Genomic DNA, 13,650 nt, shown 5'->3' with positions numbered 1-13,650 from the left:
AGCTGAGATGGAAGTCTGGCTCTCAGGAGAGGCCTGGGATAGGGCAGCAGCACAGGAGTTAGTTTCCGCTGTAGGAAGAAATGAGATCTCCCGAGGAGACGTGTTGTCTGAGAAGATGAGCAGGGCTAAGGACAACCTTGGGATCGAGGAAGAGGGAGCCATGACGAGGGGGGCCGAGGAAGAGGGAGATTGGGAAGGAAGAGTAGGAGACAGAAGGAGAACCAGGAGAAGGTGACCGTGTGCAAAGTGTGAGTTTCCAGAAAGAGTGGTTAGCTGTGTCTGGGACCGCAGTCAAGCCAGGTAGGAACTGAACCGTGTCCTTCAGATGTAGAAACAAGGAGGTCATCCGTGACTTGACAAGTTTGCTGCCGGTGCCCGTGTGGAAGAGAACGAAGCAAAGAACAAGTGAAGGGGCTTCCTGATGGTGGGGAGGGGTGCCTGGGGCCTGCACGCAGATCCTGTGGCTGAGCAGGACTCCAGGTGAGGGGGCCAAGCGAAGGCCGAGAAGGCGCGGCGTGCAGGTCGGGGGGCCCGAGCGCCAGCTCCATGTTCCCTCACAGCAGGGCGGCTGCCGGTTTCCTCGTCTGTGAAATGGGGACAGGTCAGAGAGGCTCAGCACCACGTGTAGCACCTGCACAGAGGAGGGGACAGGAAGGAAGGTCACCTGTGCCTTGTCACTGATTGGCATGGGAGGTCGAGGGAGAGAGGAGGCAGAGACAGCCCGGGAGAGCCGTGGGGTGGGGGAGATCGATAAACTGTCATCTGAAATAGACCCCAAACCCATCAGCGCTCCCTGTGCTACCCTTGAAGAGAGGTACATTCTTTCCTGGGACATTTTAGAGCATGTTTTGTTTAAAAAACAAAAAAATTCCCTTTGAGGCAAGGATGGGCAGGAATCAAAATTTTTTTACCGTTTTACTCAATTATATATGCAGCAGTATGATAGGAAGACTTTTCCTGAGTTCATTTCTTCTAGTTTTGGCTTCATGTCCCAGGACTCTGTAACTACATAATCTGGAAGCTATAGGGCAGTTGCTTATGACTATAACCAGATGGGACATTTTGAGGAAGTCCCCCCCCCCCCCTTAAAACCTCATTGGTCAAAGCCTTCATCTCTGGGCATTCTGTTGATGTGGGGGGCTTCTTAAATGGTGTTCTAATTCCCACATTTTGTTGTTGAAAAATTTTAAATTGGTAACTTTCCTAATCTGTTGTCAAAATCCCTTTGAAGAGGTGATTTATAGTTTAATTGTTTCCACAGATAATCAGTCAGGCAAACACAAAGACAGAAGGAAAAGCTCGCTCGATGTCAGAGCTGTTGCCTCTCGAGCAAGTGAAGGTAGGTGCAAAGACGAGGGGAAGGGGCAGAGCAGGTGAACTCCTGACACTCGGTCCCCAGTCTCCTCTCCGGGTCCCTGTCCACCTGCAGTGCGGGACAGGGGAGGGGACGCTCTACAGCCCGAGTCCGTGTCCCCTCCCCCGACTCCTGCCGGTGGGCTCCGTTCTCAGCCTTTTCGTGGATATATTTTACTATCTATTCTATCGTTGATTTTCTAAACTGTGAACAGCGGAAGATGTCTGTTGATCTCCGTTACTGTATGGGTGGTGCACAGTGCATCTAGAAATTCTTAACATAGTCCGTCGTGGGTTGCCATGGAAACTTCCCTTTGGTGGAGAGGTGAGCTGCATTTGGGGATGCAAAAGACCCTTATTAAGCAAATAGTACGTTTTAATTGGAATATAATTTTTTAAGATTACATAGCTATGTGGCCCGAATGACTTAGTCGTTTTTAAAATGTAATGAAAATGGTTAATACAGTGTGGAGGCACATGTTACTGCTGGCTGGGTACTTTCCTGGACCCAGAGATGAAAAGGGAAGCGTGTGGAGTTGATTGTCACTAGATAAAAAGCCACAGCTTTCCAGGGCAACAGCAACTCAGATTAGACAAGAGATCGAGTGTCCTCAGGTTGGTTGCGAGGCTCCGAAAAGACAAATGTGTCCTGCACTGGAAAGACTGCGCAGGCCCCGCCCTGCTACACAGGCGAGAAACGGGCTTTGGCCTCAGAATCACCTTGATTCCAGTCCCAGCTTCGTGTACTGTCCGCGCAACCTTGTGGGTAGACCCGCGTGCCTCCGTTTCCTCACCGTGACCAGGGGGGCAGGTGTGCTGTCCCCAGAGGGTTGTGTGAGGGGTGAGGGTGTGTGGTGCCCTGCAGGGGCGGCGGGAGCTGCCACCGCCGTCTTCACTGCGGCCTCCACTCGAGCAGCCCCGTGGTCCTCCCAAGTCCTCGGGCAGAGTGGGCAGGGGCAAAGTCACCCCCCCACACACACACACACAGCCGTCTCCACTCCTCCCCTCTTGCTTCTGTCCGTCCTTAGGCTGACTCAGTCCCTCTCTGTATTTTTAAGAGTTAAACATTTTTCTTGTAACGTTTCTGGTTTTTAATTGCCACTCTTTTTTAACTTAGTTATAATTTACATACGTGGAATTCAGATGTCGAATGTTCAGTTCCGTGAGTTTCAGCAGTTCAACACTCGTGCAACTGCCCCCCCAAAGCAGATACAGAAAACGCGCGCGCGCACACCTTTTACGGCACAGAGGCCGCCACTGATTCTGGGACCGTAAATTAAGTGGGCCTGTTGTGCTTCACAGAGATCGTACAGCACGTGCTGCTTGAGTCTGGCTTCTATCACTTATTTTAGGTTTTTGAGATCCATCCATGTTGCTAGGCGAGTCCGTACTTCATTGTCTTTATTGCTCGGCAGTCCTCTGTCGCAGGGACGTGCCACCCTTATCCGTTCTTTTATTCAGAGGTATCTGTGTTCATCTCTCCACTTCGGGGCTGTTAAGAATAAGGCTGCAGGGGCGCCTGGGTGGCTCAGTCGGTTAAGCGTCCGGCTCTTGATCTCAGGGTTGTGAGTTCGAGCCCCGAATTGAGCCATGCGTTGGGCTCTGTGCTGGGCATGGAGCCTACTTAAAATAATAGGACGGCTGCGTGAATGTTTTTACCCAAGTCTTTCTGGGTGTGGGCACGTGTTCCTGTCCTGCCTAGAAGTGGAATTGCTGGGCCTTTGGGCAGCTGCAGAGGTCTCTCTGGTGTGAGTTGTATCAGGTCATCCCCTATCGCTGAGGTGTGGGTGTTCTGGTTGCTCTGCAGCCTTCCAGAAGTGGTTAGGTCAGCATTTTAAATTTCAGCAATTCTGGTGGGTACGGTTTTAATTTTAATTTTCCTGACGACTAATGAGGTTGAGTCCCCCCTTCATACGCTTACTAACCATTTGGAAATCCTCTTTTGTGAAGTGCTGTTCAGATGTTTTGCCAATTTTTATAATTGAGTTTCTCTTGTTGGCTTATAGGATTTCTTTATATATTTTATTTTTTAATGTTTACTTATTTGAGAAAGAGCGAGAGCGGGGAAGGGGCAGAGAGAGGGAGAGACAGAATCCCAAGCCAGCCCCACACTCAGCATGGAGCCCAACACAGGACTTGATCTCACAACCGTGAGATCGTGACCTGTGCCAAAATCAAGAGTTGGATGCTTGGGCCCCCCTGGATGGCTCAGTCAGTTAAGCATCCGACCCCTGATTTTGGCTCAGGTCATGATCTCACGGCTCGTGGGATCGAGTTGATCTCACGGCTCGTGGGATCGAGGGTCATGTCAGGCTCTGAGCTGATGATGTGAAGCCTGCATGGCTTCTCTCTCCCTCCCTCTCCCGCTCATCCCTCTCTCTCACTCTCAAAAGAGACATTAAAAAAAAAAGAGTTGAACACTTGACTGACAGCCCCCCAGGCACCCTGGAATTCTTTATATATTTTAGATATGGGTCCTCTTTTGGATATGGGCATCACAAATACATTTTTTAGTCTGTGGTTTGCCTTTTCACTCTCTTAATGGTCTTTAATGAACAGAAGTTCTTAATTTTAATAAAGCTCATTCTATCAGTGTTTTCTATCATAGCTGGTGCTTTTTTGTGTCCTGTTCAGGAAATCTTTCCCTATCCCAAGGTTATGAAGATATTCTCTTACGTTCTCTCATAGAAGTTTTCTTGTTTTATCTTTCACCTTAGGTCTGTGATCCATTTCAAATTGGTCTACCTGGTGAAGGTAGGGCTCAAGGATGAATTTTCTCCCTACATGGAAACCCAGTTGGCCCATCACCATATTGAGGAAAAAAAACCAAACATCTTTGCTGCAGTGCTATTATTGTAAATTAGGGGACTATAAGTATACGGTCATTTTCTGTACTCTTCTGTTTCACTGTTCTCTTAGTCTGTTCTTGCACCGATACCACCATCGATTGCTACAGCCTCTACAGTTCTTGATATCTGGTAGTTAGTTTCAAGTTGTTCCTCTTCAAGGTTGTCTTGGCTGTTCCAAGTCCTTTGCATTTCCGTATAAGATTTAGAATCAGCTTGTTACTTTACACACGCACGGCCTCCTGGGGTCTTGTCTAAGAATGTCTTGAATCTACAGATCAATTCAGGGAAAAGGGAAAGCTCAGTGGTACGATATGCTCTGTGTCTCTAGGTTGTTTTTACTTCCTCTCAGTTCTGCGTTTTCAGTGTAGAAATCCTACACATCTTTCCTTACGTATATTCCTAAATATTGGTGTTTTTGGATGCTTTCCTAATGATGTTTATTTCAATTTCTAATTGTCTGTTGCCAGTTTCTAGAAATAAAATTGACTTTTGTGTATTGACCTTGTACCCAGTAACCTTGATAAACTTACTCATTGGCTCTAAGAGTAGTGTTTGTAGATTCCTTTGGGTTTGAGCACACACACAGGACAGTCTTTGTGACCTTTATTTCTTCTTCTTGCCTTTTTTCATTGTGCTATTTTTTTTTAATATGAAATTTATTGTCAAATTGGTTTCCATACAACACCTAGCGCTCATCCCAACAGGTGCCCTCCTCAATACCCATCACCCACCCTCCCCTCCCTCCCACCCTCCATCAACCCTCAGAGTGTTCTCAGTTTTTAAGAGTCTCTTATGGTTTGGCTCCCTCCCTCTCTAACTTTTTTTTTTCCCCTTCCCCTCCCCCATGGTCTTCTGTTAGGTTTCTCAGGATCCACATAAGAGTGAAAACATATGGTATCTTTCCTTCCCTGTCTGACTTATTTCACTTAGCATCACACTCTCCATTCCATCCATGTTGCTACAAAAGGCCATATTTCATTCTTTCTCATTGCCACGTAGTATTCCATTGTGTATATAAACCACAATTTCTTTATCCATTCATCAGTTGATGGACATTTAGGCTCTTTCCATAATTTGGCTATTGTTGAAAGTGCTGCTAGAAACATTGGGGTACAAGTGCCTTTATGTATCAGCACTCCTGTATCCCTTGGGTAAATTCCTAGCAGGGCTATTGCTGGGTCATAGGGTAGATCTACTTTTAATTTTTTGAGGAACCTCCACACTGTTTTCCAGAGTGGCTGCACCAGTTTGCATTCCCACCAAAAGTGCGAGAGGGTTCCCATTTCTCCACATCCTCTCCAGCCTCTATAGTCTCCTGATTTGTTCATTTTAGCCACTCTGACTGGCGTGGGGTGGTATCTCAGTGAGGTTTTGATTTGTATTTCCCTTATGAGGAGCGACATTGAGCATCTTTTCATGTGCCTGTTGGCCATCTGGATGTCTTCTTTGGAGAAGTGTCTATTCATGTGTTCTGCCCATTTCTTCACTGGATTATTTGTTTTTCGGGTGTGGAGTTTGGTGAGTTCTTTATAGATTTTGGATACTAGCCCTTTGTTCGACATGTCATTTACAAATATCTTTTCCCATTCTGTTGGTTGCCTTTTAGTTTTGTTGACTGTTTCCTTGGCAGTGCAGAAGCTTTTTATCTTCATGAGGTCCCAATAGTTCATTTTTGCTTTTAATTCCCTTGCCTTTGGGGATGTGTCAAGTAAGAAATTGCTGCAGCTAAGGCCAGAGAGGTTTTTTCCTGCTTTCTCATCTAGGGTTTCGATGGTTTCCTGTCTCACATTCAGGTCCTTTATCCATTTTGAGTGTATTTTTGTGAATGGTGTGAGAAAGTGGTCTAGTTTCATCCTTCTGCATGTTGCTGTCCAGTTCTCCCAGCACCATTTGTTAAAGAGACTTTCTTTCCTGCTTTGTCAAGATTAGTTGGCCATATGTTTGTGGGTCCAATTCTGGGGTCTCTATTCCATTGGTCTATGTGTCTGTTTTTGTGCCATCATTGTGCTGTTTTTTTTTTCATTTTTATAAGAAGATGTCCCTTTTGTTACATTTTTTTTTTTTAATGTTTTTGAGAGCAAGAGACAGAGCATGAGCAGAGAGAGAGGGAGACAAAGAATCTGAAGCAGGCTCTGAGCTGTCAGCACAGAGCCTGATGTGGTGCTTGAATCTGTAAACCATAAGATCATGACCTGAGCTAAAGTCGGACGTGTAACTGACTGAGCCACCCAGGCGCCCCCCCCCCGCTTTCATTACATTTTTAAATGAGAACAGGTCCTTTTATGATGTAGTGATAAAACAGTGGTCATTCTTTTTGGTTTAATGACCTTATTGGGTAGAATGGAAAGCTGGCAACCATATGCTGGTCACCAACATTGGATTTAAGGAGTGTTGTGGGTCCCCCAAATTAAAAGCATTTAAGAGCCCCTGAGTTGGTTCATCTGGCAGTGTTTCTCCTTAGACCTCAATTTGGTAAAACGAGGCTCACCTATCACGCTTTGGAACAGTCTGTCGTCCCTGAAGGTCTTTCGTAAACAGCATTTGGCCTGACAGTGGGGCTTTCAAGGGAGACACACAGAACTCTGTGTGTCCATTTTTTTCCTGTCTGTACACTGCCCAGCCTTCCCTTTACCCCAAAGGAACCATATCTTGACAGTAGAAACAAAAAATCCACAAACTTCAGACAGAACCTGAGAGTTGCTGCCTCATTTATGGTATGTACCTAGTTGGTCTAGACTAAGCATCACAGTGGAAAATGCCAAAAGGTGCCTTGAGAAATTTAACCAAACAGTCATGTATTTTGATTAATGGTGAATTGTATTAATCGCTCCTGCCATATATGAAACAAAGAGCCTGTGTGGCATTGTCTTCCAGAACATTTTTGCTCCTGGATCGTGGCAAGCTGAATATTAAAAGCTTGATTGTTATAAACACAAAAGAGGCTGTTTGGCCTTGACTTGCTAGATTGTTTCCTCTGTTTTTCCTCCGGCCTGTGACATCAGAAGTTCAGGCTGGGGGTTGGTGGGGGGGGCACGTGCATCCTAGTGCCTAGGACTGAAGGGAGCAGAGCTGGTTCTGGAAGAACCCCAGGCTCATCGGGACTGGGTGGAAGCCAGGTGACCACATAGTTCTCATCCGATCGCTTCGTCACGCATCTGAGCACATGGGGACTTGGGGGGTGGGGAGCGAGGAAGAGCACAGAGCCCGGGGCTTGTCAGCAGGTACCTGGGGCTGTACATCCCCTGAGCTCTGCATCTCGTGGTCTCTCCACAGGCAGCAGCCAGAGACGGCACTCCTCCATGGCCCGGATACATTCCATGACGATCGAGGCACCCATCACCAAGGTGAAGCAGCGTGCGCTGTCTCCACGCGGCATGCACAGGAGTCCTTGTTCTCCAGGTTGACTGTTTCTAGAGAGAGGAAAGCGACCCGCACCGATAATAATGCTCCGGTGGTCGCATGGAGCTGCCTCCTCTAAAGAGAGGACGTGCAACATGAACGTTGTAGTTGGTCTTGAGTTAGCGCCCAGCGACACGCCAGCCTGCCTCTCCACATTGCTCTCCCACCGTCCGTGAGGTTATGAAACTCACGTCTTCTTTCCATGCTGTAGGTAATCAACATTATCAACGCCGCCCAGGAAAGCAGCCCCATGCCTGTGACAGAAGCCTTAGACCGTGTGCTGGAGATTCTGAGAACCACTGAATTGTATTCGCCACAGTTCGGTGCTAAGGACAATGATCCTCATGCCAATGACCTTGTTGGAGGCTTAATGTCTGTAAGTGTATTTGCCCCGGCAGCTGGCTAGAGCCTGCTGTTTTTGTCTGTTTTCCCAGAGATGACGTGTTTATGGGCTAGGCCACATGGAGCTCAGTGCGTGTAAGGGGCCGTCGTGGCCTGAGCCCCGCCATCACCCGGGCTCGACGGCACTCTGGCCAGAGCCGTCTCCCACCTACTGCCGGCCACCAAGGGAGACCACAGCTTGAAGCAGAGGAGACAGGAGCATATTCTAGAGAGTCTGCTGGGCTGGGTTCTCCATTTTTGCTTAGGAGTTCTATGAGAAAAATAGGAAATAAAACATAAAAATTGTTTCACATATTTTGAAAACTGGGGCAGGAAAAAAATATACATATAAAGTGTTTCATACCAATTACAAAACAGAAAGACTCCATATGTTCAAAGAGGCACCGGGGCACGGGGCTCAGTTTCCTTCCCAAACATCCTACACAGATGTGACGGCTTTGCACCGTGGGCCCCGGCGGCCCTGGATACCTTCTCTAGCCCCTCTAGCAGAGAGGTCTCGCAAGGGAAGAAAAGCTCTCTGGAAAACATTCCATCTCTGTCACCTTTTGTCTCGGTCAGAAGTAAAATTCACCACCTCACTGCCACCAAACATAAAAACAACAGCAATTCCCCCTGCCAACGCCTGCTTTCTGAAGTTCTCTGGATTTCTTAAAAACAAGGTTTTAGGCAGTAATGTGAAGGCAGTAATCGAGAGTGGTTCCCGGTGACAGTAGTGTCTAACCCTGGCCTTGCCTGTCTGAGGCACAGGCTCTAGCACCCGTAGGCGGGAGGTGGAAACCACGGGGGTGGGATAGTGTCCCAGGGTGAGGGGGGAAGCGAGGGAAGGTGGGAGGGCTCTCAGTGCAAGAGGCAGCCGGGTGGAGTGAGGGTGCGTAGAGGGCCCGGAACAATCCAGTGTTCTGAAGGAATCCTGGTGTCCATTGGCAGTGAGGAGGGTGGCAAGAAAATGGTGGGGAAGTCTTGAGGGCAGAGGCCAGCTGTCCCTGAGAAACCGAACCAGTGCTGAGGGCCCACGGGAATGCTGGGCTCTGGGGCCTGGTGCAAGATCACCTCCCTGCTGCCCCTGAGTTCAGCCAGTTTTCCCAGCATCAGGCCTCCTGCTCTGTGTTAGGTGACCGCGTTCAGTGGTTGACCCCAGGGGCGCCGGAGCCTTGGGTGCATTGCTGGGGAGGCTGCCCTCAGCTGTCCTCTGGGACCGACTGTCCCTCCCAGCGTTTTCAAGAAATAAAGAATAGTTGGGGCGCCTGGGTGGCTCAGTCAGTTAAGCATCTGACTTCGGCTCAGGTCATGATCTCCTGGTTCGTGGGTTCGAGCCCCACGTCGGGCTCTGTGCTGACCCTCAGAGCCTGGAGCCTGCTTCAGATTCGGTGTCTCCCTCTCTCTCTGCCCCTCCCCTGCTCGTACTCAGTCTCTCTCAAAAATAAATAAAATTGTTTTTAAAAAATTTTAAAAAAAGAAGTAAAGAATAGTTGTGACTTATCTTTTTCTTGTCTCCTTGATTTTTATCAGGATGGTTTGCGAAGACTATCGGGGAATGAATATGTTCTTTCAACAAAAAGTAAGTTTTAACTTTTTAATCTTCTGGATCACTGTTAATATTGTAGTAGCACTTAAATGATGAAAATAAATTTTTTTTTTGTTAATTTATTTTGAGAGAGCACGTGCAAGCAGGGGGAGGGGCAGGGAAAGAGAATCCCAAGCAGGCTCCGAGCTGTCAGCACAGAGCCCGACATGGGCTCGATCTCACAAACCGTGAGATCGTGACCCGAGCCAAAACCAAGAGTCGGAGGTTTAACCGACTGAGCCACTCAGGCACTGCTCCGTTGATCTTTGTCAGCAGTAAGACGTTTCGTGGTCGGTCATAAAACATCCGACACACAGCAGCTGTCCCTGGAAGCAGCACTGTCCCCGCTACGGAGCAGTTAACATGGAAAAGCCTGCTAATCTTGTTCCCCAAATCACATCGCTTTGCAGGCCTGCAGCAGGTGCCCGGCAGTGTTGTCACCCCCATCTCCCTTCACGACGTCCCTCCCCGGATAGCTCGGGCTATGGAAAATGAAGAGTACTGGGACTTTGATATTTTTGAACTGGAGGCCGCCACACATAAAAGGTGCGTCCACGGGGAGCCCCGCAGGCAGACAGCCCGGTCCCGAGGGCATCTGTGGACAAAGCCCTCCAAGGAGCGGGGGTTCTGCCAGAGGCAGGTCCTGGTCAGGGAGGGGGGGCCCCAGGGGAGGACCAGGGCCCCAGAGGGGTCAGGGAGGGCCGACTCGTCACAACTCCCGCAGAGACCGCCCACTCGTGGCCCATGTGAAGTTGAACAAGGGACGTAACGTCTCTGAGTGGCAGGGGTTTTTCCTGGAAAATACGGACGTGCCTTCTGTAGGTGGTGGTACGTTGAGGGAGCAGCAAGAGCCCCACTCAGAACCTAGAACTAAGAATTAGAAACACACATTCTCCAAGAATTGTCCCCACATCGTGGTCGCCATGTTGGTGTCAGGCATGGGGACCCCCTGAACTCTAGTCGTCCTGATCTGGGCACGCTCACACAGAGTGGGGACAGCACTGGGATTTTACCTTGAGTTTCGGCCCTTGAGGGAAGCACAGAGTTGGCTAGAGCACTGTGGCTGACTGGGCACCCTGGGAAGGGCCGTCTGCATTTCCAGCCAAGGCTGCGCTTTGCGGGGGTGAGGCCGGAGGGACCTGCGTGTATTCTGTGGGCCCATGGGATGGCTAACTCCTCAGGTCCCCTCCAGTCTGGGTGAACTGTCCTCACACGGCCTCTACCCTCCGATCATGCCCACCAGGAGTCAGCCTTCCACTACATTCTCTTCCCATGCACCCCACATGGGCAGGGGCCATAGAAAGAATACTCTAGCAAACGAATCTTTGAGCACCTGGCTTACGTGCTAGTGACGCTGCATTCATGTGAATCAGGCCAAGGTGGGCCGGTTCAAGCCCTGGGAGTGTGGTGACCTCCAGATGCCACCTCAGCAGAGCCATTTCTTGCCCTTCCAAGCCCAAGGCCAGATGCTGGATTGAGGTAACTTCTCAAGGAAGGGCCTGAATCGGTGGCCAGTTGGTCACCTTCTCAGGAGAAACCGCCTCCTGCTGCGGCACCCACCTTCAGATTGTTGAGGCTGTTACGTGACAAGTGACAGTATCTGGGCCACAGGCAGCCTTCAAGAAGTGTTCTTTGCTTCTAGACAGGACATCTGGCCAATAACACAGGTCTAGCAAGTCCAAAGGCGAGGACAGGGTTCAAGCCTGGCATCACGTGGATTTTGAGGAATCTACTGGTGCAAGTAGGAGTCACCGAAGGCGGAAGGGCAGGGCCGGCAAAGCTGGCCCCAGCCAGTGGGGAGCCCTGACCCAGAGCTCCAGCCAAAGTTGGTGTCAGCCGCAGGGGCCCCGGAGACGCGGACGCTGCTCGGGCAGCCTCCCTGCCCCGCACGCTCGCTGAAGCCGGGCTCGGGTCGGCCGGTCGGGTCTGAGCCTCTTTGGGGCTCCACACGCTTTGCCTGTTTCTTTGTTTTAATGCTGTGGACGTTTTTCTCTGTAGGCCTTTGATCTATCTTGGTCTCAAAATGTTTGCGCGCTTTGGAATCTGTGAATTCTTGAACTGCTCTGAGGCGACGCTGAGATCGTGGCTGCAAATTATTGAAGCCAATTACCATTCTTGTAACCCCTACCACAATTCCACACACTCTGCCGACGTGCTTCATGCCACTGCCTATTTCCTCTGCAAAGAGAGGATAAAGGTGAGCTGTGTTTGTGCTCAGCGGGCAGGGCCACGGGACGGTGCGCCGCCTCGGCCAAGTTGCCGTGCAGGATGACTGCTGGAGCGGTCCTCGCCTGCACGCCGCCCGGCCGGGAAGCTCTGTGGATTCGATATGTTCATTCAGGATGCCTCATAATACCCTGCTGCCCTCCTAGCGAGGGCCCGTCCTTTCTTGTCTACGCGGCGCCCGGCGAGAGCTCCCGAGCCCCTGCCTCCCGTGGCTCCCTCGCACGGCTACCAGCGCGGGCTTTCCCAGACAGCACATCTGACCGTGTTGTTCCCGGGAGTGGCCTCCCACCCGCCTCCCACATACTGTAAAACCCCACAGTATGATGTTCACAGCTTCCTGACACACGGGCCACGTGTGAGACACGCTGAACCACCGTACTTTCTGACACACCTGCCCTCAACATGCTGTTCCCTTTGTTGGTCCCGCGTGTCCCCCACCTGTCCTTCAGGGATCCACACCAGCCTTTGTTCCTCCAGGAAGTCTTGCCTAGACCACCCTCCATCCCCAGTACTGACTTAGATGCCCTCTTCCATGTGCCCGCTCCTCTTGGGCACATTCCTGATCTTACCGGTCCGTCCACTCCATGTGGCTGGCAAGTTCCTTTCGTATCCCCAGGGCCCGTCCTGCTCAGCTGAGTCTCCGCAGTGGCCACTGGCACCTGCTGGTGGCCAGTCGCAGCTGGCTCAGTCTGCCTGGGCCCAGGCCAGCGGCTTTATTTAGCTCTAGTTTCGAGGCAGCAGGGGGGAGGGGGGTGAGAAGACTGTAGCCCAGAGAGCAGGGGCGGGGGGAAGGTTCCACTCGAGGAACGTGACTCACTGGCCACTCTCAAACCAAGCTTCCTGAGAAAGCTTTTCATGTTGGAAATCACTTCATTAGGGAGACTGTCTAAGCAGCAACTAGACATGAGCTGATTCATCACATTTTGTGTTCTTTCCTTCAGTGTCCGTCATAGCACGGCCCAGAGGGTCCAGGGACTTCCCGTGGCCTTGCCATTTATTTCACTTTTAGCAGAACCTAGGAAAAAAAAAAAAGTGGTTTGATCCTTCTGCTCTAAGAATTGGGCTATTTGAGGGGTGATACGGTATAGCCTCCTGTCCAGGTGTCCTGGTACCCGGGGATGGCCGCGTGGGGACTGGGGCATGGCAGGCTGGCGGGCAGAGCGAGGGCAGGTGCCTGCCAGTCCCATGTTGTTCTCCATGACAGGGGACTCGTGTGAGAGAGGACAGCGACATCAGACCAAGACTATAGGCAGAATTAAGAGTTTAGAGAGAGGACCGTTTTATATAAAAGTATGAAAACAAAGGCCAGGGTGGCGGAGAGGGGTGTCTGTGTGTGGTTCGGTGTATAAAGATAGCCTAATTTTTGCTTTGACTTACTGCCTTTGAACTACTCTATAGATAACATGCAAATACATATTTAGAAAGCTCAGTTCATTATAAATAGCATTGATTAAGATATAATCCATATATAATTCACCCACTTAAAGTTAAAAGTATTGAATTTCAATTGAAATAAATTTTCAAGACTGGTTAGACATGCACCTTCCTTTCAAGTGTCTCTAGAATATTTCCAAAAATGAGCTGCTACCAGGACGTAGTGGATGTCTTAACAAACGTCAGAATTTCATATATTTTCTAACCTTTGCAGAACAAAACAATTTAATAACTAAAGGTTAGATTTAAAAATGTCAGCCACTACAGATGAGAAAATACTTTAAATCAGTTAAGGCCTACAGAATGAGAAGGGCCAGATGACAATCCAAAATGGTTTTTTGAAACAACCAAGAAAATTAAATTCTAGCCAAACAAATCGAGAAATGCAGAAAGTGCCAGACACTTCCACGCTAACTTGAAAGC

The 13,650-nt window shown here is 49.6% G+C and overlaps 1 protein-coding gene across 3 annotated transcripts in view; it reads left to right on the top strand.

The window, feature by feature from the left end:
- Positions 1-13,650, top strand: part of PDE8A (phosphodiesterase 8A) — a 152,716-nt gene that overhangs the window by 116,287 nt on the left and 22,779 nt on the right. For 2 of the 3 annotated variants that reach the window (XM_027068163.2, XM_053223500.1), the window contains exons 12-17: positions 1,262-1,339; positions 7,476-7,546; positions 7,813-7,977; positions 9,513-9,561; positions 9,978-10,113; positions 11,566-11,764. In XM_027068163.2, the coding sequence (XP_026923964.1) occupies positions 1,262-1,339; positions 7,476-7,546; positions 7,813-7,977; positions 9,513-9,561; positions 9,978-10,113; positions 11,566-11,764 (698 nt within the window). The remainder of the gene's footprint in view (positions 1-1,261; positions 1,340-7,475; positions 7,547-7,812; positions 7,978-9,512; positions 9,562-9,977; positions 10,114-11,565; positions 11,765-13,650) is intronic. The other variant, XM_027068164.2, reaches the window with a different exon arrangement.

This window comes from Acinonyx jubatus, chromosome B3 (genome assembly GCF_027475565.1).
Source record: "Acinonyx jubatus isolate Ajub_Pintada_27869175 chromosome B3, VMU_Ajub_asm_v1.0, whole genome shotgun sequence".
NCBI lineage: Eukaryota > Metazoa > Chordata > Mammalia > Carnivora > Felidae > Acinonyx > Acinonyx jubatus.
Note: the sequence above shows the minus strand (reverse complement) of the source record. Positions and strands in the feature narration are given on the sequence as shown.